At 38.7% G+C, this 25,274-nt stretch overlaps 2 protein-coding genes across 2 annotated transcripts in view; one reads left to right on the top strand and one right to left on the bottom strand.

Moving 5' to 3' along the window:
- Nucleotides 1–177: 177 nt before the first annotated feature.
- On the bottom strand, nt 178–13,811 carry LOC123668692 (palmitoyltransferase ZDHHC16). The gene is made up of 5 exons (XM_045602394.1): nt 13,542–13,811; nt 13,298–13,445; nt 1,315–1,506; nt 976–1,231; nt 178–680 (listed from the first exon to the last, which is right to left on the bottom strand). Exons 1-5 carry the CDS (start codon nt 13,592–13,594, stop codon nt 178–180), a joined length of 1,152 nt encoding a protein of 383 aa, XP_045458350.1. The 5' UTR covers nt 13,595–13,811.
- Nucleotides 13,812–17,593: 3,782 nt separating this feature from the next.
- Nucleotides 17,594–25,274, top strand: part of LOC123668350 (membrane-bound transcription factor site-1 protease) — a 29,335-nt gene continuing 21,654 nt past the window's right edge. The window contains exons 1-5 of the mRNA XM_045602089.1: nt 17,594–17,818; nt 19,243–19,422; nt 20,489–20,581; nt 20,920–21,016; nt 23,159–23,379. Of these exons, the coding sequence (XP_045458045.1) occupies nt 17,594–17,818; nt 19,243–19,422; nt 20,489–20,581; nt 20,920–21,016; nt 23,159–23,379 (816 nt within the window). The remainder of the gene's footprint in view (nt 17,819–19,242; nt 19,423–20,488; nt 20,582–20,919; nt 21,017–23,158; nt 23,380–25,274) is intronic.

Raw genomic sequence — 25,274 nt, 5'->3', positions numbered from 1 at the left:
TTTAAGTACTGTCAAATTTTGAAAAAATATAAAAATTTATTTTTATATTTTTTGCATACACCACGTTACCTTAGACCCCCACCCCCCTTGTCATATCTCATCAAGCTAAACAACGCGTCCCACTTCCCCTGATTTGCAAACATATTTTATGGGCGAGCCCTGAACACTAACTCCTATTTAAGGCCAATCTTCAACCGCATTATGTATTGTGTGCCATGTCAATCCATTACCAGACGGTGGGTGTGTCGATGGAAAAAGGACATGCCTTAAAAATGTCCTACCCTGTGTCAAACCTAAAAACAATTTCCAATTTTTCTTTTTGCCAAAATTGTACGGATTCCTAAACCGGTTTTTATCCTGTTTTCTCAGCGACGCATTAATGTGAGCTTCGACGCTCGTTTCGCCTCTGCTAATATTTTTTCCGTGCATTATAATCAATGCGCCAAGAGCGAACAGGACTGAAACACAGGTTACTGCCATGAAAACAACTGCTTTTCTTTTCCATGGATGCGCGGTAATTCTTTGGGCCTCAGTTATTATTGGTATGGGAAGATCGTGTTCTCGGGGCGAATTTTCCGAATCGTACTCGGCAATTACTTGTACCGGCACCAGAACACCACTTTGGTTCATACGAACGGGATGCCCAATCAGATCTGGATAATTTTCCTGTGTTAGTCCACCTAAAAATTAAATTACATCAATACGAAATTAATTATTTAATTATTATATCTAATCTTATATATAAAATTCTCGTACCACAATGTCAGTTACAATACTCCTCCGGAAACGGTTAGATCGATTTTTATGAAATTTTGTGTTCATATAGGGGAGGTCTGAGAACCGGCCAACATCTATTTTTCTTACCGCTAATTTATAAGGGGGGGTGGGATTAAGGGGGTTAATAACATTTATGGCAAAACAACGTTTGCGCAGTCAGCTAATATAACATAAAAGAATAAATGCAATCCAACTAACCTGTATCGTTTACCCAGAGAACTTGATAACCCAAGTCCAATCCAGCTATAATGACAAAAGCCACTCCCGCTACCATGTAAGCCATATAGAGATAAAAGTAGCGAACATTGAAATATCCCACACAATTGTTAAGCCATGGGCAGTGATGGTCCATAGCGAGTACGCATCTATCGCAAACTGAACAGTGATGTGTCCGGGGAGGTTTTGGTGAAATACATTTCTTACAAATACTAGCGGCTTCTGATATCATCGATCCCTGAAAAATAATAAAAAAATCTATCATCACTTTTTTTTATTTTTTTTTTAAATTATTTTTAAGACATTAAAGTAATATCTTACGTGTGGTGGATAACCAGGAGGAGTCGAGACACCCATGTAGTAATGAAAAACAATATTGAGCAATAACCAGTTACCAAACACAACCAAAAATATCGTTATGTATTGATTTTTCTGCCACCAATACGGTAACCCTACCCAGTAAGCTATAGCTACTACAGCTGTTGTTAAAACTGTTACACAGAATACAAAAACCTGCAACAATTAAAAAAACATAAATATTTATCATATATAACTATTAAACAAAGAAATTATTTTCAATTTACGAGTAGATACTTTACATTGTCTTATTTTAGTCCGTTTGACACTATAATTATGTAGGTGACAAAAACAATTTTTGTTTTAATTTTTAATTTTTAATGTTGTAATATTCTAAGTTCAATTAGTAGTTCAGTATTTTACTGTATGGAATGTCTGTTCTGGAATAAATAAACAGTATTATTAGTATCTCAATGTCACTCATCCCGATATATACATATAAATTTACATACTTACATAAATAAATATAAGCGGGTGGAGGATTACGGTAAAATCAGCAGACAAAGCTGAGTTAAATAATACCCCCTGCATCCTGGCTGCGAACGAACCATCGCGGATCTCAGTACCTCAGATGGTAAGTGAAGCTAAACGTGATCTAACCGTTGGCAGATATTACAACAGGGATGATTTCAGCGGACCTCACATCCCACATGTCGAAAATCTCGTGCGCCAATCAATCCAGATATATAGTTTATATATAAGTTTTTCTCAGTTTCGGCTTTCACGAGGTTCTCGTCATATGAAATAGTGATGGTCCACTAAAAATTCCCTCAACTGTGCCCTGTCCATCACTACGTTATCAGGCTTGATAGCCAGTATCGTCCTTTCCGTGGCGATAGGCAGATCCTAGTAGAGCCTGACTCCATAACATTCGAGTACTGGTACCAATGAGTACTGAGAATATGGTATCCTCTGTTCCAGAAGTCCATACATAAGAGTAAGCTTTTGGTGGAGAATCTTGGCCAAATTGATTATGGTTGTGCAAGTACTTCATGTTAGCAAGCGCGGAACAACCCCAAAAGTAATTGCCTGAGTGAATCAGCAGGATGACGACAGGCTCGACAGAAGTCAGGAGTGCCATCCTTCAGGGTGTGCTTTCGGTAGTTGTTTGTCTTAACCACCCGATCTTGTATTGCATCGTAGTTTCTCTAAAGAGGTCTACGAATTAGGGGGAATTAGGGGTAAAGTTATTCGCGTCCGTAGGTACTACCTAACCACTTGCCCCTACACGTGCCCCCTGGGTGGTGCTAAATGAATAACAAACCGAGAGTGCCTGCGCAAGCAACCGTGGGCAGTGCTGGCGCGGGCACTCCCGTAACACACACACACACATAGCATACTCACCTAGAACACCACATTCATACTACACAGATACACTCCCTCAGGCCCCCACACGCGCAAGAGCGTACATACTAAACATGCACCTACACACTTTCTACACACAATAGACACCCACAACAAGGTTCAAACATAACACTTCTGCAGGGATGGTGTGGTCAAGTTCCTGCGGACCTTCCCTCGCAACAGTAAGCGAAGGTTGGCCTTAATTGACCACCTGCGTGTTTGTGCCGTGCGCGGGGACCCGTAAGGGGGGATGAAGGAATCCTGGTGGCTGAGCCGAAAGAGCGTCGGCTGTTGTACGTCTCCTAGGCAACACTCCACTTTGGTCTGGATTTCTCCTGACACGGGAGGCCGGAGGCTAGCCACCTCCGGTCAATCGGCTGCGACGTCCCGTCAGAGGGCCGTCAGGCGAGAGCTCTGTCCCGTTGGGGGTGGACGACGGGTGGGACGGTGAAAATCATCTCGCCCAGCTCGGCCTGCTTCCTGGCGGGGTGGGGCTCTATATCCTGAGGTGACTTCTGGCGCTGACAGCGTCCCCACTTGAGGGCTCGAAGGAGGGTGGAAGCACTCTCAGGATGAAATTTTTCTACCACTATTATGGCTAATAAAAATAAAACTAAAAAATCTAATACCAAGGCCGCACCGGGGGCGAACAACCCTGCTGGAGCGCCTACCACCAACCAACCGGCTGCACCTCAGGTTTCTAACCTGAGTGTTGCGCCAACTGATAAACCGGCTGCACCTCGGGCTCACAACCTGAGTGTTGCGCCAACCCAATTACCGGCTGCACCTCAGGTGCAGCACCTGAGTAGTGAAGCGGGTACTAGTACCATGGACCTCACTTCTCTGAAGGCAGCAATGCCGACAGCCACCCAACCCTGGCAGGAAGAATCTTGTTGGAACCTGGTGGCCGTTAAGAGGAGAGAGGTCAAAAAACATGACCAGGTGTCGCCTCGCAAGGGGAAGCGGGCTGTAGTCCGTGCGGAGGCGCGGCGAGCGCGACGCCCGACTGACGACGGGAGTAGGCCGCTTGAAGCTGCCGAAGGGACCGAAAGGACCCACGCTGCCCCTGTCAGTGTTGCGCTGGTCCCTGGCATAGCCGGGCCAGCTGCACCTGTGGGGGCACCCTCTGAAGTTGTGGCAACTGCTGCTGCCAGCGCCTCCAGAACCAAGCGAGCCAGACGCCGCAACAAAAATACGACGAAGGTTAGCCACGGGGAGCATCCGAGTCGGCCAAAACCCGCGAAGCGGGACCGACCGGATGACTCCCTTACACCTCAGGGTAGTGGCAAACGTCGTAAACCTACCCACACCACCGACTCCATCAGATACGCGGACGCGTTAAAGTCTAATGACTACTGTGTCGCGATCATGATGGAGCCTTACCATGACCTCTCGAAGGAGCAGGCTGAGGCCATTGAGAGGCGGTTGCAGGGGGTGATGGACGAGGAAATATTCTCGCCCAGCACTTCCGCAACACCCGTTGCTGCACCGCAGTTTAGGGGGAAAGCCTTCCATAGTGAGGGCACCCTTAAGATGTGGTGCAGGGACGATTTTGCCCTTCAGTGGCTTCGTCGCTCCATAGGGAGGATCACATCACCACGCGCGGGAACCAGGCTGGTTGTCAAAAGGCAGTCTGAAATCCCGCGGCGTGTCAAAGTGGGGCTCTTGATCCCGCAGGTGGACCCGGAGGATACTCTGGATAAGATCCGCCTGCGGATCATGTGCCAGAACCCGCAGTTCCGCGTCTCCAACTGGGCGCTCTACAATGCGGTGCCAACGGAGGAGAAGACATCCATGTATCTCCTCCTTGGCATCCCAGAGGATGACGCGGAAAAGCTGAGGGGAAGCGAGCGTAGAGTTTACTACAAGTTTGGTAACATCTACGCTCGCTTCCACGACGACCGCACTACCGCACTGCCGAATCTCGGAGCGGACGAGAAGGTCCTTAGTGACCCAGGCAGTGCAGACAACAAAATGGTGGAGGGACAGCCGGGCTCCAGTAAGGAGCCTGTCGTCGACACCGGCTCGTCCGAGGAGGGTCCCCAAATAGACCTGGGTGATCTCTCCAAGGACGAGCCAGGGGATCCTGACGACGCCATCCTGGAATCCAGCGATGATGGCGGTGCCAGCTCCTCCTAAATGCCTACTAACAATTACCCAAGCTAACCTCCAGCATAGCCAGACTGCGACGGCCAACTTACGCAGATTGCTGGAGGGCAAAACGAAGACCGTGGCCCTGATCCAAGAGCCGTGGATCAGGAAGGGGAGGATCTGCGGTCTAAGCAACATTGGAGGTAAGTTACTTCTAAATAACAACGTACACCACCCACGCACTTGTATCTACGCACACAAGGACGTGAACATCACCTTAATAACCGAGTTCTGTAGCAGAGATCTTACAACCGTCAGGCTCCAAAAAGAACCCTCTTCAGGCTTACCTGATGTGGTGATAGCATCTGCCTACCTGCCGGGTGATGCTGAAATCCCCACCCCAGAGCTAGCCGCGCTTGCTGAGCACTGCGAGCGCCAGGGTCTGGAGCTCATCATATCCGCTGACTCCAATGCGCACCATGCGCTATGGGGCAGCAAGGACAACAACCAGCGAGGTGAGGACTTTGTTTCTTTTTTAATCGCAACTAACCTTAACATTATAAATAAAGGATCTGAACCAACTTTTGTAACTTCGAGATCCCAAACCATCATTGATCTAACTCTGGCGACAGAGCATGTGTCCGAATATATTTCAGATTGGCATGTGTCTGACGACGTGTCGTGCTCCGATCACCGGTGGATCAAATATAACCTGGAAATCACGCTGACGTCACCTAAACCCCGCCGTAACCCTCGGAAGATGGACCGCGGCAGGTATGAGCTTCTGACAATGGAGAAACTCAAAGGCGTCGTACTACCCGATAACCATGAAGGCACGGAAGACATAGATAACCATATCAACCTGATAACCGACTGCCTAATCACCAGCTTCGAACAAACATGCCCACTTTCATCGCCCAGTGCGCGACAGTTTCGTAGGGGGCACTGGTGGGGACCGGAGCTCGAGAAGCTACGACGCAGGGTGAGGAAGTTGTTCAACAGAGCAAAGAATACTCGTCTCGAACACCATTGGGACGCCTACAAGCAAGCCCAATATCACTACAAAAGGCGCATCAGAACGAGGAAGAGGGAGTGCTGGAGGCGCTTTTGTACCAATATTGAAACGAACAATCAGGCGAACAGAGTTAAGAATATAGTGTGCAGCGAACCAGTGCACAACCTGGGATGCCTGAAGAAACCGGATGGAACATATACCAAAACGGATCTGGAAACCTCAGAACTGTTAATCACTACACACTTCCCAGGATGCCAAATCGAAAGTAATGTGGCATGGGAGGAAGAGCCAAAGAAGACACCTGTAATGGTGGACTGGATCACCGCCAAGAAAATTGTCACACATGACAAAGTAATCTGGGCCATCAACAGTTTCCTTCCATATAAGTCGGCAGGGCTGGATAAGGTATTTCCAGGCCTGCTAAGATGGAGTGATAGGAAGCTAATCGACCACCTCGTCTCTATATATAGGAGTTGCTTAGCATACTGCTACACTCCAAAGTTACGGAGGGAGGTTAAGGTAGTCTTCATACCCAAACCCGGCAAAGGAGACTACTCGCAACCCAAATCATTCAGACCTATTAGCCTTACCTCCTTTCTATTGAAAGTTCTGGAAAGGCTAATAGATCGGGAGCTGAGGAGCACAACTTTGGTTGAGCAACCTCTGAATCCCAACCAGCACGCCTACTCAATGGGCAAATCAACGGATTCTGCCCTACATAAGGTTATATCCTATATAGAGGGCAATCTCCACCACAAAATATCAACTCTAGGCGCCTTTATCGATATTGAAGGGGCCTTTGATAAAACTAAGTTTACCAGCATAAGCCGGGCCCTGACTAAGCGTGGAGTCAATAACACAATTGCCGGGTGGATTGACGGCATGCTCAGGTACAGGGCCATCCAATTCACTGTGAATGAAACAACCAGAGGCGTTGTAGCGAGGGGGTGTCCGCAGGGGGGGGTCCTTTCCCCGCTTCTGTGGAACATAGTGATCGACGAACTGATCACCTTGCTCAATGACCGCAGATTTCTCACAGTTGGCTATGCAGACGACTTAACTGTACTCGTCAGTGGACCATCTGAGAGGACAGTCTGCGACCAAATGAGGGCCGCACTAAAAGTCGTTGAACAGTGGTGTGCAGACCACGAACTAACAGTGAACCCCGCAAAGACGGAACTTGTGATGTTCACTAATAAACGGAATTTAGGGAACCTCAAACTCCCTAAATTATTTGGCACCAGTCTTGCCCTAACCAAGGAGGTCAAATATCTTGGAGTAATCCTGGATAGTAAACTTCTTTGGAACAGGCATTTAGACTCAAAAATCAACAAAGCCAGCATAATCCTCTGCCAATGCAAACGGCTCCTCGGCAAAAGCTGGGGCATATCACCTAAAATTACTCTATGGCTTTACAAAACCATTGTCAGGCCTATTATTACCTACGGTGCGGTAATCTGGTGGCAGAGAACAGAACTTATAACCGTTAAAAATAAGCTCCAGCGGTTTCAGAGAATAGCGTGCTCTGCAATCACTGGTTGCATGCGTACCGCTCCCACAGCAGCTCTTGAGGTTATGCTTGACCTGGCACCGCTTGATCTGTTTATACAACAGGAGGCGGCTATGTCAGCTATCAGGCTGAAACACTTGGGCCTGTGGTGCAACCAGGAGGGTCCACACAACAAACTTTGGAGCAACCTTGTGAGCTATGAGCCACTGCTTGCCGCTCCATGTGATAGGATTCCCAAACAACATATTTTTGAAAGGAAATACCATATACAACCATTTGAGGCTGTAAGAGACCAGTCTGGCATACGTGAGGTCCGCATCTACACGGACGGCTCCAAAATGGGGTCTGGTACCGGTGCTGGAGTGTACTCACAAGACCTTAATATCAATTTATCACTAACGCTGGGCCAACACAGTTCCATCTTTCAATGTGAATGTGTTGCGATAACCCATGCAGCCACCGCCGTCCTGTCAAAAGGCATTAGGGGTTGCAAAATCCGTATTCTGTCGGACAGCATGGCTGTACTTAAAGCACTAGAGAGCAACTCGATCAACTCTAGTCTTATATACGAATGTCATCAAACCCTGGAAGTGTTAGCCTCACATAATGAGGTAATACTACAGTGGATAAAAGGACATAGTGGATCACACGGTAACGACGCTGCCGACGAGCTTGCAAGACGGGGGTCCAATACAAAGGTTGCCGGCCCAACTATCCTAATGCCGCTACCTTTTGGACAACTGCGCTCGTGGGTAAGGCAACGTACACGTGCAAATCACAATGCCCTTTGGGCAAACCAAACCGGCTGTAGGCAGTCTAAATTGATACTCACAGAAGTATCACCGCAACTAGCGTGCCGACTGCTCAGTCTTAACCGTTTAGACATCCGAATAGTTGTAGGCACGATTACCGGCCATATGGCACTTAATCACCAACTATTCATCATGAATGCAACAGACAGCCCTCTTTGCAGGGGCTGTCTGGCTGCTGAAGAAACAGCCGCCCACGTAATCCTGGAATGCGAGGGAGTGGCCGCACACCGGGCTACCATCCTTAAGGGAATAAGGACGCTCCGAGAAGCCTGTGAACGCCCCAGGAGGCTTCTGAGCTTCTGGAAGGAGCTGGGCTGGCTGAATTAGTCAGCCCTCTTTTCACGCACAACGGACCACCTCTGTGTCTAAATGCGGAAAACCGAGCCCACTACAATACAATACAATACAAAAAGAGGTCTACGAATCGCAGCCATTGCACGGAAACCTTACTACCCACGTGAGGCGCGTGAAGCGCCTTATAAAACCGTCCGTGCAGCACTTTCTCCATTCATACGGTCTCCCGACTTCTGCTATTCCTCTTTAGTCAAGGATAAGAGGTTCAGACTTTTGTCACACACTACAACATAACATAGCGCATATTTGCAGAGCGCTGCCTCGTCTCGTTCCAAAGAAGACTCTGAGGCTGCATACCTCGCGGTTACGCATGTTCTTAGCGCTTAACATGCTTCGACCACCACGCTTCTGTGGAATGTACAGTCTCATAACTGACGACTTTGGGAGGTGCACTCGATGGCGAGTCATAATCGTACGAACTCTTATTATTAATATTATTATTTAAACATGATGCCATGAAAATAGTTGCATCTTTAAACAGGGTTACAGACATAGAATTAAATAAACCGGAAATCTTAACTTCTCCTCTAAATATGTTTTTAGGACAAGACAATTAACCTTTATTGATTGTGTTCAGAATTCTACGTAACAAACGGCGAACACAGTATCAAAAATCTCAAGGTTCTTTTAATTTACTCTCTCTTACCTTTTGATTGTATTAATTAGGCCATTTTTAATACGAATAGATCACTTGGTTATTAGTAAACAATAACATTTATAATTGGAAGTCAACAAAAATTTAAAGCTATTTTAAAGGCGCAATTTAATCTATGAACGCTAGCAAAACGTCAGTAGTAGTCCGAATTTCTGTTCCTTTAAACAGGAATTACCTATCTTGCATCGCCTCATCAATGTACGATTCAACGATTGTCGACGTTTTGACGTAAATCACAAATTCGCAACTAGTACTATTACTACAACGTTTACTGATTGCGTCTGTGCATCATTTAACTCCATCTTAAGTTTTACGTAATCAATAAAATTAGTAATCGCCCGGTGGTCGAAATTCGACCATAATTGATTTAAATTATGACCAAAAAAAAATAGTTATAACAGTCGGCTGTTACATGTAACAAGCATTAAGTTGCTTACCACAGGAACAGACGACCGTGTGTGTACGTTATAAGATATTTATTTATTAATATTTATTATTTAAAAAAAAAAACAATATTATGAAAATAAGATGAAGAATGCATCTTTAGAAGAAAAATTAAATTATTAGAATATAGACTGATTTAAAAAAAATAGTTATTGGATTAAAAAAATAAACAGAAGTAGTTTGAAAATAGTATTATGAAAATATGATAAAGTAATCATAATTATAATAGCTTGTCTTAAATTCTGGTTATTAGGTAATTATAAGTTTTTTTTTTAAAGTTCCTATAAATGTATATTACGATATTGTATATATATATATATATGACTGAAATGAAAATGAAACAAATTAACTTAACAATTAAAATGTGTTAATAATAGAGAAGATCGCACAGAAGTGTTTTCATTTATTATTGAACTTTGACTAGTATCTTCTTGGTGATAATAATAGATATCTGTGTAACCTAAAATCGAGAAAAAAAAAACGTTTTAGTTTAATAAGACCAAAATATAGACTTTTATAAGAAAAAACATATATTACATATATAATACTTGGTTATAAATATGTTTTACATACTTTTAAAGAAACAAAATGTAGTTTCACGTAGAAAAGAATTGTTTTCTTTAAGTTAATTCGCCGATATACACTGATTAGTTGACCGAGTTTTTGACAGACGATTGATCAAGATTAATTCGCGTTTCAGAAAGCCAAAATGGCGGTTAACATACGCTTCCAGAGTCAAATTTGACAACTATAACAACTGACAGGATAATCAAATTAAGTAGTTTTACCAAGATTTTAACAACTCATTTGATACTTCACAAGAGATTTAACAGATGATTTGTTAATTTCTAAGGTATCAGCCTTTCGGAGACCGGACGTTAGTCTATTTAAGAGCCATTTCACAATTTTACGCTCTGCAAGTTTAGGTAAATTTGGTCGCATCGCGCGAGTCGTGCGAGCCGCGCGATCTTTGTGCTAGTACGTATAGTGTGACAACCAAAAGACCATCGTGATCATTTTCTGATGTATAATAAAAATTATAACTATGGTATAAAATGTTTTTTACATAATTAATTTGTTAAAAATTTCAAGTATGTTATATAACAACAGTCAATAAATTTAAAATAAAATTAAAAAAATCAATTTTATGAAACAATTTTTTTAAATTGATTTAGTTTTTTCAGTTTACGAATGAATCTAATATTTACGATATGAATAAAAAAGCATTTAATGACATCGACACCGACAAACATATTAATTAACAAATAACAAGACAAACAGATTGAAATGCCTATTTGTATTGATAGTGTGAGAAAAGAAAATTAAATTATACATTTGTTTACAGAAATTATCATTATATTATTTTACAGTCATTTTCGTAATATGTTTATTTTATTTATATTTTATTATGAAAGTATCAAATGCGTTTTATCCGCTATAACAACAGGCGCTTGGCGCGTGTGAGCGAAAGAGACGGGTGCGCAGAATTTGGCGTGGACCTTACCTCTAAGAGCGCTAGCGCTCGACTGATTTACCGGGCTTGATGCGTGGCAATATATACTATCTTTTTATTATTTAATATAAAATGTATTAAAAATAATTACATCTTTTAATTATTTTTTTTGTATTCCTTAATGATGTAAGTTTACTTTGATGAAGATAGTTCGTTAAAATTTCTTAGTTTTCTAAGAGAAATATCGCTTTTAAAATTGTACTTATTTGGAAAATATTCGTAACTTTAAATTTTTTTTATCGTTTAATAGAGATACAAATGGAATAAAAATCTATGATAGTGGACAACAAAATTATATTCCACATATTATGATATTTTTTTAAAATGGTTTCAACGTAGAGGTTATTGAAAAGTAGGACTTCAAAGTATACATTGCGACCGTTTACCCAGGGAGGAGGCTGATGAAAAGGTTAATAATTTTATACACATAATATAAATCAAAATTCTGATCTGACTATGGACTACAACAAAGGTTGCTCTATTATATTTCAAGAATATAAATTACATTATTGCATCCAACACTGAGATTAACGACGTCAAAATATTACAATTTCGCGGATTGTTACCGATTTTTGTGAAATGGCTCTTAACACTAATTATGATGTTCAGCAATTCTAATTAGGGGGCGTCCATAAATTACGTGAGGTATTTTTTAAAATTTTCTTTTTAATCTCTTTTCTTCAACGCAAATAGTACTCAAAACAATGATTGTTAGAATTTTTGTCTCTTTGTCTGTGTGTTTGTCCACGCTAATCTCAGAAACAGCTTATCCAATTTAGATGTGGTTTTTACTAAAATGTTGTGGCAAGCTTAGTTTAAAATTTAGTGTTTGTTTTGTCAATCATTTCATAAAAAAGATATGCCTATTTAAAGAATTATTTTATGGACCGATTGATATGAAACAAACTGTGTGCTTTTTGATCAAACTTGAAAGAGAGGCTATATTTTATATATATGTAATTATTATATTTAAGAAAAAAAATATGGCAGTACGAAGTTAGCAAGTTCATCTAGTATATATATTGGGAGGACCGTAAGCAGAGAAATGTCAATTTTTCTAGCACCAACGCAAAATACATGACTAATTCTAAGGCCACAAAAGAAGCCATATATTTACAGGACGTGTTGAGAATCTTGGGGTTCGAATTAGAGGTTGTGAGACTATTATAATAACCAAGGAGCCATAAAACTGGCTCAGACTAGAAATTATCATTCAAAAACAAAACATATTGATGTAAGATTTATATAATTATTCCTGCGGCGGGCGCTCTAATGGTGGTCGGCCGAGATAGCCAGTCTCCGAGCTGCCTGCAACGAAGCCAGGAGCCAATATACTTGGAGCAGGCAGAGACAACGTCCAGGATATAGACATGGACGACAGACTGCGCAGGATCTACATTGAAAAAAGGAAGATCCTGCAGCAGGCCATATACTGAACCAAGGAGGCCTGGGTGGAATTAGTTGGGGGTCTGGAGAGAGACCTCTGGGGCCAATACCAAATTATTCAAGATGTGCAAAAAAGGTGTTATTCGTTTCAAATATTTGTGTACAGAGAGAATGGTGGCAGATGTTTTCATGACAGTTTCGGGTGTAGCAAAACATTATGAATGTTTAGGTTATCGAGGAATGCTTTGTAAATAAATAAGATTGTCTCACGACTTCGAGAGGATAAAGTGGTTTAACTCACAACTTCGAGGAAATTAAGATGTATGAAGTTCATTGACCATGTAATGTAATATATGTTTTTATAAATAATATTAGAGTTGTCACTTGATGTCACTAGCCGCGATTGTACATATGGAATAAATAATAAAACAAAGATTATAATAATTAAAATTGTGGTTATACTTACTCCCTAACAAATTTTATTAAATATTTTTTACACTGTCATAATATGGCTATAAAATTATTTTGAGTTTATAGTATAGCAATGTGATAATTTCAAATAGCAATGAATTGTCAGCCAGTTTAACAGTCATAATGTTTATAAAGGTCTTTTTGTTTATAAGCTATTGTATAATTTTATTAATTTTTTTGTCAAAAAAATTATTTACAATCATATTTAAGATTAAAACATTAAATTAACTTATTTGCAAACATAATTCATTGTTTACTAAAATGTCACCCACTCTTTTGGAAGTTAATTATACTGTAAAACAGACTAAAACGGACAGTGTTTTAATTCACAAATAAATCTTGATTAACATACCTTTCCTAAATTGCCAGCAAAGTTATCAACAAACCAAAAAATCGGTTCTAAAAGACAATCAATTATATAGTTTTTATCCGTATGTGTGTTGTATGTGAGAGTGTAGAATGTCAAGAAAACTTGAGATATTTTCCATCTTATATATTCCCTAAAATATTAATAACTATTGATTAACAGCAATGAAATTATTATTATATATTAACTTCAGACAATACTAAGTCATATATAGATAACTATAACTTACTTAATTCTATTGTATAGTCCTCTCCATTGAAATCGCCATTGTAACACTACCATTTTAATGAATTTAAAATGTTTATACAGGACATTATATTCAGATATTTACAAAAAGCATACACTGTATGTTATAAAGTTCCATTGATAAAATGTATACTGCATAAAATATAATTTCTTGAAATCGGATTTAAATTCAAAATTATTGTTGTTTTAAAATTTGTCCCAATATAAAATGAAATTTAGTTTTATCCGACATTGACAGGCAGGATCGAAAGATAACAGTAGGCATGCCGATCTGAAATCGATTAATTGAAGAATCGATTTTGTCGGACCAAATAAATCAATTTTTTAAATCGATATGATGATGATCTGCAGATGTTTTGACCGACTCGCATGATAGTCAAAGCTACTTAGGCTTGACTGGTCACTGTATATATGAAAATAAATTAATGAGCATAATTTTTGGTGTAACTGCTCTAACAGAACTACATAATGTCAACTACTTAGCACAAGTAATTATTAATATGACAGAAAAATGGGCATTACAAGTAACAAAGTGATAGCATTTATCACGGACAGTAGTCTGAATATCGTTAAAGCTGTCACAAATATTTATAACAAAAATAAACACAGGCCTTGTTTTGCCCACATTAAACTTAGTAGCATCAAAAACATTTGACAATAAGGATGGACTGGAAGAAGCCAAGAACCAACTAATAGCTGTCAAAGATAGTACTACATATTTTAATCATAATACAAATGCTGCTGACTCTTTAAGGAAAGCTCAGGTTCACAAAATAAAGCCTTTGGGGCTGATTCAGTCTGTATGTACCAGATGGAATTCTGTTTTATATCAGTTGGAACGATTTGTTAAGTTATCGGAAATTATTGCACCAATATTACTTAAATATTCTAAAGCCCCGCAATGCTAACTGCACCGTAGTTAGAGTTTATAAGAGAGCTTATATATATATATTGAGATCACTACAAGTGATAACTATAGAAATATCTATGTTACGGATGTCTCCTGGCCGCACCCTTCTGGGTCAAATAACAAAGGCCATGCCCTCCTCGCTGCAGAAACTATTCAGGAATAGAGCCGACCAAAACTCACCTCCGCAACCGACCCACAGCGGGATGACACAATCCTCGCTTAGCGAAGGGAACGGAAGCGAAGTAGTGGAAATTAAAACCAGATGGGTGGCTCTGTTCATGGTAATTATATTTACATTGTAAATAAAAACATTAAAAAAATTGATTTTTTAGAAATCGGTCTTTTGGACCTCGATTTCCTGTGAATCGAATCATCAGGTTACGATTCGAATCGATTTAAAAATCAATCTTTTTGGACAGAATCGTCAACCCTAATAATGGTCAAATTAACCGCTCCATAATAGTAGTACCTGGGTGACAGAGCGTAGCTCGGTTTTTCTTGGAAATCATATTTAAATATGAATTACATATTGATATAATATGAATAATATTTTCCGATTTTACCGACATAATAATAAAAAATATGAATTGTTTATTTAAATAAAAATTTTTGAGTGCAATTAGAAAAAAAAAAATCGATCTGGAGACTTGGATTTGAACCTTGGTTTTCCCGGTCGATCCCAACCGGCCGATTTCCACAATTGCGAAATTTACCTTTGTATTCTAATGATATTGTAGCCATTTTTTCATTGCCTACAAACAGAAATAAAACGACATTTTCTAAAAATGAATCCTAGCTAGATGGATTTATCACCCCCGAAATCACCTGCATACTAAATTTCATGAAAATCGTTGAAGCCCTTTCCGAGATTCAGATTATATGTACATACGAGAATTGCTCCTTTAGTAGTATTAGATTCGCTAGGTGCGTGACAGTAGCGTCACTCGAAGTATTAGTCCAGTCATTTTAGTTTTTATCTCGACGTTTTGTCAGCAATGGTTATAAATGATATAGAAACTGAAGATGTCGAAAATGAATGAAAAAAAAATGTATATACAACTTTTTTTTTTGTATTTTTCTGTATTGTAATAAAAATTATTCATTTTAAATAAAAATGAAAAAACTTCTTATTACTTAAATGGATTATGCCTAGGGGGGCATGTAAAAAAACGTGCCTTTCATTATACCTTGAGGATGTTGAAAAAACGAGCGCATCGATAATTATCATGTCAAAAATAAACTAAATGTTTATATCATTTTAAAAACCTAAAACAAAATACTACACTTTTGTGGGAATACATTTTTGTGTGTTTTTTTTTTTTCATTAAGAAAGAAATGCTTGTGCCAATATATTTTTCCATTATTAATCTTGCCAGTTCCACACTTGAAAGTCAGAGGTATTGAAATGATTTGAGCAAATGACAAAATTATGTCATAGAAAGAGAATAATTTAAAATCCCAACAAAAACATTTTCATGTAAAATGTTGCCAAGACGAGATCATATGGCTCGCACTGTCAAAAAGTTATCAGATCTCATGTAGAGCCAAGCTTCTAACTCTACACGCCCTAACTCTACACGCCCTAACTCTACACGCCCTAACTCTACAAGCCCTAACTTCACAAACTCTACACCTTAATCAAAATATGTTGCTTGGCCGTATCAGCCGTGGCCTCAATCAGAATCTCAAACATGTCAATCTCCTCATTTGCCTTTGCCATATTTATCGATAACTATCTACAAACAAACCGGTAACAGCACTATCGCTCGGTGACAGCAACTTCTCGAAAATGGAATCGGATCAGTCATTCGACCAATTTACATATTGTATGTGTGCAAGCGGCCTGTATTGGTTAACAAATCCGAAACAACACGACCGATAACATGTGTAATTTTTAACTTTCAAAAGATTAAAATGAAGTATACAGTAATGATGTGATTAAAAATACTTACATATGAAAGGTAACGCCATTTTGGTAAATTTGACGTGGCAGATTTCTTTTTGCAGAAAAAAAAAACAGAACTGCGTTTTTTGAAGGACGTTGATTCCATCGCGCAACTAGATTTAGTCTAGTGATCAGTGCGGCCGTACCTAGTTTTATTGTAGGTACGCGTAGGATCATTTGGACTTATACCTTAACAGACGGGAACGCCTGTGCATGGTTACTCCCCTCCGTGTTGCTCTATCGTATAAACTTTGAAATCCTGTCTTTTAACCCCGTTTTACGGTACCTACCATACATAATTTACTTCAGTCTCTATTTCTGTATGTCACAGTCGGGAAACTACAGTGGTAGGGTACTTCGGCAGTCGGCATAGCGGCTTACAGCCGCTAGAGTCATGATAATCGCTTGTTGTGTTGTGTAACGAAGACAGAATAGCATTCTGTCTCTTTTTTATCACACGTCACACATTTATGTTTTGATATATAACCAATTACAATGAAATGTCAGTCAATATAACCAATTACAATGAAAAACATCTCTCAATCTCTCTCTGACTAGCACGTTGGCGCAGTTTGTAGTGACCCCGCTTTCTGCTCCGAGGGTTGTGGGTTTGATTCCCACCCCGAATCTGAGTGTAATATATTTATTTAAAAATTCATGTATTATTTATAAGTATGTTTATCGAAAAAAAATGTAGCTATACTAGTCGGCTGTTACCTATACCTAAAGTAAGCAACTTAATAGTTGCTTACTTTAGGAAAAGATGACCGTGTGTGTATTGTGTAGATATTTATTTATTTATATTTATTTAATATAACCGATTTTACAATGAAGTGTCACCACCACATCACGTGATTGCACACAGCGATAGCAGTGACGTACAGCGGCGTTGATGGAACGAAAAGTTATGACATTATCGTACTAATCTCTCACCATTGAAATTGACTTAGTTTCCTGACCTGTATATAAGACCGTGCTGTATAATGAATATAATTTTTTATCTTTATTATTATTTATCGATTTTGTTATCAATTTCATTGACATTTGTGTCCTCGTATCGTGTGTGTTGTTTTCAATTTGATACATGCTTGGGTATTAAAAAAAGTTAAAAATGATTAAATTATTATTTTTTAAACGAAACCTATTTATGAAGATAATGTGAGCAGCCCTACAAAGAAACATGGGGCTGACCCAATTGTTCTATTTGTATTTAATTGGATATTTCAGCATTACTCTAGTATTTGCTATCGATAGTGATATTAAGTGTAATGCGACTGATACGGCGAACGTAGAGTACGAATTTAGTACTGATGTAATCAACAGTGAACATATAATTACATTCAAAGCCTATTATGCGAGAGGTACTCGAGAAAATTATGTGAAATCTGCGTTAAAAAATGCTGGTGTAAGTCCTCAGTTATTGTCTTGTTAACTAATACAGTTAATAGGTAAACAAAACATTACATTTGTCTCATATATACAGAAAGAAGTTAATAGTTCTAGAAAATGTTCTGAAGTAGATAAATTGAAATAAGTTTAATTAGCTGAAAAGTTTTCTTTCAAAGAAAAACTAAAATTAACTACCTTATTGTACCTAATTGGTACCTGTAACATACACATTGTAGAAACTTTTTGTTAAAAGTAATAGACCTACTATTAAATAGGACTACGTGCATTAATATAGTACTAAAATCTTGTGGTTGTAGAGTTATAATGTCTACAACAATTACTTTTATGTTAATATTATGCTTTTGTAAATTAATGAATTAATAAAATTGGTGGCTAATCATGTACAAAAGCGGCCTTTAATTTATGGGGCTAGGGGGGAGAGGGGGTGAAGAGGAGGAGGGTGTCTTTTTTACCCCCAAGGACAACTATTATCATGTAAACCCTATGGTTACGGAGATATCGTGGTTAAAGTTGTGAGGTTAAATTTTTAAATCGGAAAAATTAACCTACCACCTTTGAGGTTAGAATTACGCTTGGCTGTGGCGCTGCGGGAAGTGCAGCCCTTCCGCCCTTGCGTGCGAATGCACGCTCACTCATGCTCCGTTTCGCAGCGGAGGCTGGTCGCCGAAGGCGCTCAGCCACTCCTCTACGCATTCGTTCGCACGCTTTTGCACGGCGGGCGAAGGGTGCCCTCCCTCCGCGCCTCCGGCTTAAAAAAAAACACTAGGGTAGACCAAGACCACGTGGACAGTGGGGTGCTCCGATTCGGTATTGGGTATTTTTCGAATTTCTCTACCTATATTCTAATATGCAATGTTACTAATTTTATTAGTATATTATGTCTGACGCGTTATTTTGTTTAAAAGTGTCTATTTGTCAGTCATTAAAGGTCGATTCGTATCGTATGTTGATCTTGCAGTAGGGATCGTTTTTATGTACATTTGTTCGAAAATAACGTGTGAAAGTCGTGGAACGGAGCATGAGTGCACTTCCCGCAGCACCAGAGTTAAGGTAGAGTCAGAAATAACAAAAATTTAACCTCCCATAAATTAGAGGCTGGTTATGTACATAATAGCCAATTGGTGTAGTAATTAAGTGTTCTATGTTTCCATCAAATATATAAACAAATCTTTGCTCATTTTAATATAATATTTGTATAATTAGTCACTCATTCTGTTCTATTTATTTATGCAATAATGAGAAGGAAAAATGCTTAAAAGTCAATTATAAAAAAGTAATTTATATACTTATGTTTCCAACATTATTTAATGTATGAAAGGCCCTTCAAGGAATTATTTTGTAGTATGTAGCAATATTATAATGTCAGATGTAGAATAACATACTAGGTATTTTTCTAAACAAAATAAATATTTTTTACAGATATCAAATTATACAATTTTGCAACGTAATAATCCAGCGAAAGAGTACCCGAGTGATTTTGATGTTATTGCCTTTGGAGATGACATGAAAGATGGTATAGAAGCTCTCCGTGATCATCCTGCTGTGCGACGGGTCACAGCTCAGAGACAAGTTCAGCGAACTATTAAGTTTGTGAAAGAGGTAAGGAAATGTTGTATATAGTTCTTATATTGTATATGTATATGTATATATATAGTATTGTATATATATATATATATATATAAAGTTTTTAAAGCTTTTACAGTTACTATGGATGTTTTTTTTGTATGATACTCATTGTGATACCATTGGAAAACTCCATTACCATACCATTCCATTTCCATTTCATACCATTGGGACATTGCCGACTCATATTATTAATTATTTTAACTGTTAAAATAAATAAGTACATTTTATTTACTGGCACCGAAAGTTACAGTATCTTTGCAATAACCATCGCCACTTAAGAGTTATTGTACTACAATTTATTAGTATTGTATTACAGTAACAGTATTTTAGGCTAATACATGACTTAATTTTCAGAAACTTTTAGGTTTATTTACAACTAGCTGACCCTGTAAACGTTGTTTTGCCATATATGTTATTCACCCCCCCTTAATCCCGCCCCCCTTATAATAGATGTATGAAAAGTTATAGAGAAGATGTTGGCCGATTCTCAGACCTACCCGATATGCATACAAAATTTCATCAAAATCAGTCCAGCCGTTTCGTAAGAGTATTGTAACTAAAATTGTGGCACGAGTATTTTTTATATAAGATTTTTCCCTAAATTTTTTGTTCAATCACAATAAAATATAGCCTATGTCACTCTTGAATAGTGTAGATTTCTGTTAGTGAAAGAATTTTCGTGATCGGATCAGCATTTGCGGAGATTACCCACTACAAAACAAAGTTAGAAACTTTATAATATTAAGATAAGCATACATTTTTATATATGACTAGGGTGGCAAACAAACATGTGGCCTGTCTGGATGGTAAAAGGTTAACATAGCTTATGGTCACTTGCAATACTAAAAGCATTGCAAGGGCATTGATGATCCTGTCCCCGACCCTATCCAGAAGCTCTGGATACCTTACGCAACACAGGAACAGAACACTGTTTTAAAGCAGTAGTATTTAGCTTTGTTATAACATAAAGGTGTTTGAATAACTTATAAATGAACATTATTATAATTCCAAAATCAGTATATTGTAATTTTTTATACAGGATGAGTGTGGGCCAAATGGATGTTTGTACTCGGGATGGAGAAACCATAAACGTCGAAGCCGTGCACTTCATTCTCTTAGGCAACCACGAGAGGTAAAAATAATTAAATATTGAATGTCTATCTATGAGATATCTTAGAAAAAAATATTAATTTTTAACTAACTTTTCCATCTATATAAATTTAATTTTCTATTACAAATAACAAAACAAATATTTTCCCGATAAAAAAGATTCTTTAGAAAACACTTCCTGAATTTGAAGGCTTACTCATGTCTGATAAAATAAAGAATTTTATAAAAAGAAGTAACAACAGTAAAAATACTTTATGATTAAAAATATATACAAACTTATAATACAGATCTTAATGTTTTCTGCTTGTTTGCATTCTGTATATTTGTGTGTAGTAGACTTTAATACACGTTTATTTGCAGAACGACGGATTTTCGTCTAGAAAACTATTGAGGACAGTTCCACGACAGATCACATCAGTTCTAAAAGCAGATCTATTATGGTCGCTTGGTGTTACAGGTCAGTTTTATAATTTAAAATTTAAAGATTAAACTTTATTTTCGTTAAATAAAAATAAGGATGGTATAAGCGGCCTAACAATAAATAATGACATACTAATGAAATGTTTTTGTATCCCTGATGCAAAAATCAGATTTAACAGTTAACTTTTTATCAACAATCTAAAATAACAGAACGGGCGGAAATTAAAAGTAACTTTATTTTTAACTAAAATTTAAAAATCAATAACCAAAATCATGAATAATATAATATATATAAATAACAAATGTCTAAACGTAACAAAAATCTGAAGTCCGAAGAGAGGGAGAGGACACAATGATCCTGGACTCCGGACAATGGTACTTAGACTCAATGACAGGCACTCCCTAATACAGGTATATGTGCCGACCTCGGCATACTCTGACGATAAAGTCGAAGCCTTGTATAAAGATATTGCAATGACCATACTGCCCATAGATGGCACTACTTCGGTCCTCTACAACGTTGTTATGAGAGACTTCAACGCTAAAGTAGGAGTACAAGACCGCGACGAATCGAGAATCGCACCTCACGGATTTGGGCACAGGAATCACAGGGGGCAAATGCTTGTCAACGTCCTCGAAGCGGAGGGGCTCTTCTAGTTAGTTACTAAAAAAAGTTGAAAAAAAAAACTTTTTACATAAAATTGTTAAGAAAAACCGGGCAGTTTTGACGAATGTAAAAAAAAATGTTTCGTACAAAAAGTTACCTTTAGTTTCAGTTGAATTCTAGTTACGTTACCAGTTATGTTAGTTATAAAATGATAATTTTAACCTGCATAATCAAGCCCTTAATGTAACGTATCTAGGATTAATTTGATTAAAATCCGCGTCTAAGAGCTAGCAAAGTTTTAATTCCTATATTTAATAATACAAGTACTTGTTGTACTAGTTGACTAGTCTGTTGGCGTAGTTTCTAGTGACCCTGCATTCTGTTCCGTGGTGGAGTTGTGGGTTCGATTCCCACCACGAGTCTGTATATATATATATATATATATTGCACCCAGAAAAAAAATGTAGCTATACTAGTCGGCTGTTACCTATAACAAGCATTAAGTTGCTTACTTTAAGAACAGACGACCGTGTGTGTATTACTGTAGATATTTATTTATTTATGTTTTTACCTTATCTAATCTTATTATTAAATCAAAATATATCGCCGCAATGTATGTACACGCATAACAGCACCAATTTGTTTAATTCTTTTTTGTGTTTGTTAGTGCCAGGACAAGAAGGAGTGGGACAGGAAGTTTATATAAAATAAAGTAAAAAAATATATATTCACGAAAAAAAAAAATAGGTGATACTAAGTTCACTAGGTACTTTATAAAAACCATTGTCATAAAAATGTTATTTGCCACGAAAATAGCTTATCATACGAAACTATCTTGTTTGGTTTCCCAATAACACACTTGTTTCAACATGCGCTGAGAAGCCCTTGTAAAGATATTTGATATAGTTTCTATATAGATACATCGAATTTCGTTCAACTTATGAATTAAATAGAAAAAATAAATTGAACAAAACTTCTCATATTAATATCACATTAAGTACATAAAATATGAAGAAAATTAACACATTTGAAATAAAAGTGCCTAAATTAAAAGTAGAAAATGTTAAATAATAGTGAAAAGATACAAATAAATATATCATAAGGCTGATAACATCAGTAATAATATTCTGAGCCTGTACACATTAATGATAACATAAATAATACTTTTGACATAAGTGGTCGAAAGCGTGACGAAAGCATTTCATCCCTGCGGCTATCAAAAGAGTCGGTATAACTATTATTCAGGGTGGGACTCGAAGGACCACTAGTGACCTTGAGGCAACGAAGGAGGACAATTATTTTTCGAATAAATGAGTTAATTTTTTTAATCGAGTATTTTTTATATTTTCTAATGCGTGTATACGATTAGCTATGTAATGGAAATCAAGGAACTATCCTTGATTCCAAATTTTATTTTCATTTCCAGTATTATTTTAACCCCGACGCAAAAATTATATATTGTAAAATTGACGGCAATGTCCACCTATGGTGTTGTAGCCTTTGAATGGGGTAATTTTGCTGCATCTTTTTTTAATTTTCTTTAAACTAATAAAAAATTGGAACTTTATACAGGTGAAGGTATCAAGGTAGCAGTGTTCGATACGGGCTTGGCTCGTCACCACCCTCACTTCGGGCGAGTAAAAGAGCGTACCGACTGGACTGGGGAAAACACGCTAGACGACGCGCTGGGTCACGGGACCTTCGTAGCTGGTGTCATTGCATCCAGGGCCGACTGCCTCGGCTTCGCCCCTGACGCTGACTTACACATATTCCGCGTTTTTACCGACAATCAGGTGAATAGAATGTTTCGTACCCATGTAGTTTTTGATGTATTTGCGTAACAACCTAAACTAAGAAGAAAAATTAATAGCAAAACGAATCGTTTTTGAATATAGGTACCGACTTTAATTGACATGTTACATACATACATACATGCATACATACATACATACATATAATCACGCCTCTTTCCCGTAGGGATAGGCAGAGACCACTTCTTTCCACTTGTTACGATCCTTACAGACTTCTTTCGCTTCGTCCACTTTCATTATTCCCTTCATACATGCTCTTCGGTTTAGGGTACTCTTGACCTGGCCTTTTTTCAAGACGTCCCTTATTTGGTCTCAGAACGTCTGCCTTTTTTATAGATGGGGAAATGCATTTACGCACTAACCCCGCCACACGAATGTGACGGGAGTGAGAAACTCCCGTCGTGAGCCAAACTACAGACACAGATACACACACACACACACACACACACACATACGCATGAGTTAAAACATGTTCACTTAAACACACATGCTCAATACGCACGCACACATACATCCACGACATATACACAAACATACACACACGCAAACACCTAACATACAAACAATAGTATGCATAATACATAAATATAAATGGAAAATCTGTAAAAATACATAGTAACTATATCTAAAAAATAAATTGAAATAAATAATACATAGAAACGTGAATAAGTTTATAGTTGTTGTTGTCAAACTATACGTTTTAGGTTGAACACAATGTAATTGTTACTCTACCCTCACATTTATTATTGTTACATTTTGTTAGAATGTTATTACAAATAGTGTACTTGTGATGAGCATGTAATTTAAATTTTTGCTTTATATATGTAGCGAAGGAGACTTACATCTAAGATACAGGCTATGCCTAGTTTAGATGTAACGATGCAAAATAAGGAAAATAATGAAAATAAGTCATATTATGAATGGTTAGTTTGACGCTGAAATTTCTATTAATCTAAAAATATATAAACATTTGTTGGTATGTAAATAATTACTACTAAATAATTAATATTTTTCTTTCTTTGCTATGTATCGTTTCTGTTTTTGGTGTACAATAAAGTGTATATATATGTATACATAAGTCGACGAAAAAAAAAATGTGTATATATATATATATTTAAAATATAATTAAATATATTAGACTTCCAAAAAAAAAAAAAAAAAAAACTATCCACTACAATAACACAAAGGCCAGACTATCCACTAAAACCACATCTTTTTTCCGCCGGCACCTTAGTGGGACGCCATGGGATCGCTTTCGCACACTACCACGACGTCCCCCCAGTGATGGCCTTTCAGCCCCATCGGAAGGGACGCTCAACCTTTCCAAGTCGATCCCTCTGCCGTCTGTAGGAGGAAGACGAGGTCTAGGAGCTGCCCCACCGCCTGAGTCCGGCACCGGGCCGCACCTAGCAGCCCCACAGGAACTGCAGGGCGCCCAGTGCTACCCGGCGGCATGCGCTTGCGCGCCTTAGAGGGCGAGCGAACCCGCCCAACCCGTCCGCCGCGTGGGGCCAGGAAAACCCGACCCCCACATCTCCGCGCCGTCTCAGCGCCACACATACTGCCGCACCTCCGTGCCAACACACCTGCGCTCACAGGTCCACTCTGATGACCAGAGCGGTACCCGGAGCGCATCGTCCGGCGCGGCGGCTAAACCGCGAGTGGCATCCCCTATCCGCCACCCGGAGGACGCGCCCAGTAGAAGTCCAGCAACTCCTCCCCTTGGGGCCTAGGTCCTAGACCTAAGTCTGGGCCTGGGTCAGAACGTCCGCCTAGGTCTACCCCTTTCAACCCTTCCATTCACACTCGCCTTATACACTTTTTTCGTCAACCGTTCTCTAATTCTCTCGACATGACCAAACCATCTCAGCATACCT

This window comes from Melitaea cinxia, chromosome Z (genome assembly GCF_905220565.1).
Source record: "Melitaea cinxia chromosome Z, ilMelCinx1.1, whole genome shotgun sequence".
Classification (NCBI taxonomy): Eukaryota; Metazoa; Arthropoda; class Insecta; order Lepidoptera; family Nymphalidae; genus Melitaea; species Melitaea cinxia.
Note: the sequence above shows the minus strand (reverse complement) of the source record. Positions and strands in the feature narration are given on the sequence as shown.

Excerpts from the sequence above, each read along its gene's own strand:
- LOC123668692 (XM_045602394.1), bottom strand. The coding sequence starts at position 13,594 with ATGGTAGTGTTACAATGGCGATTTCAATGGAGAGGACTATACAATAGA. Across the intron at positions 1,507-13,297 it reads TTGCTGGCAATTTAGGAAAG|GTTTTTGTATTCTGTGTAAC; the intron begins GTATGTTAATCA and ends TAATTGTTGCAG. Across the intron at positions 1,232-1,314 it reads CTCCTGGTTATCCACCACAC|GGATCGATGATATCAGAAGC; the intron begins GTAAGATATTAC and ends ATTATTTTTCAG.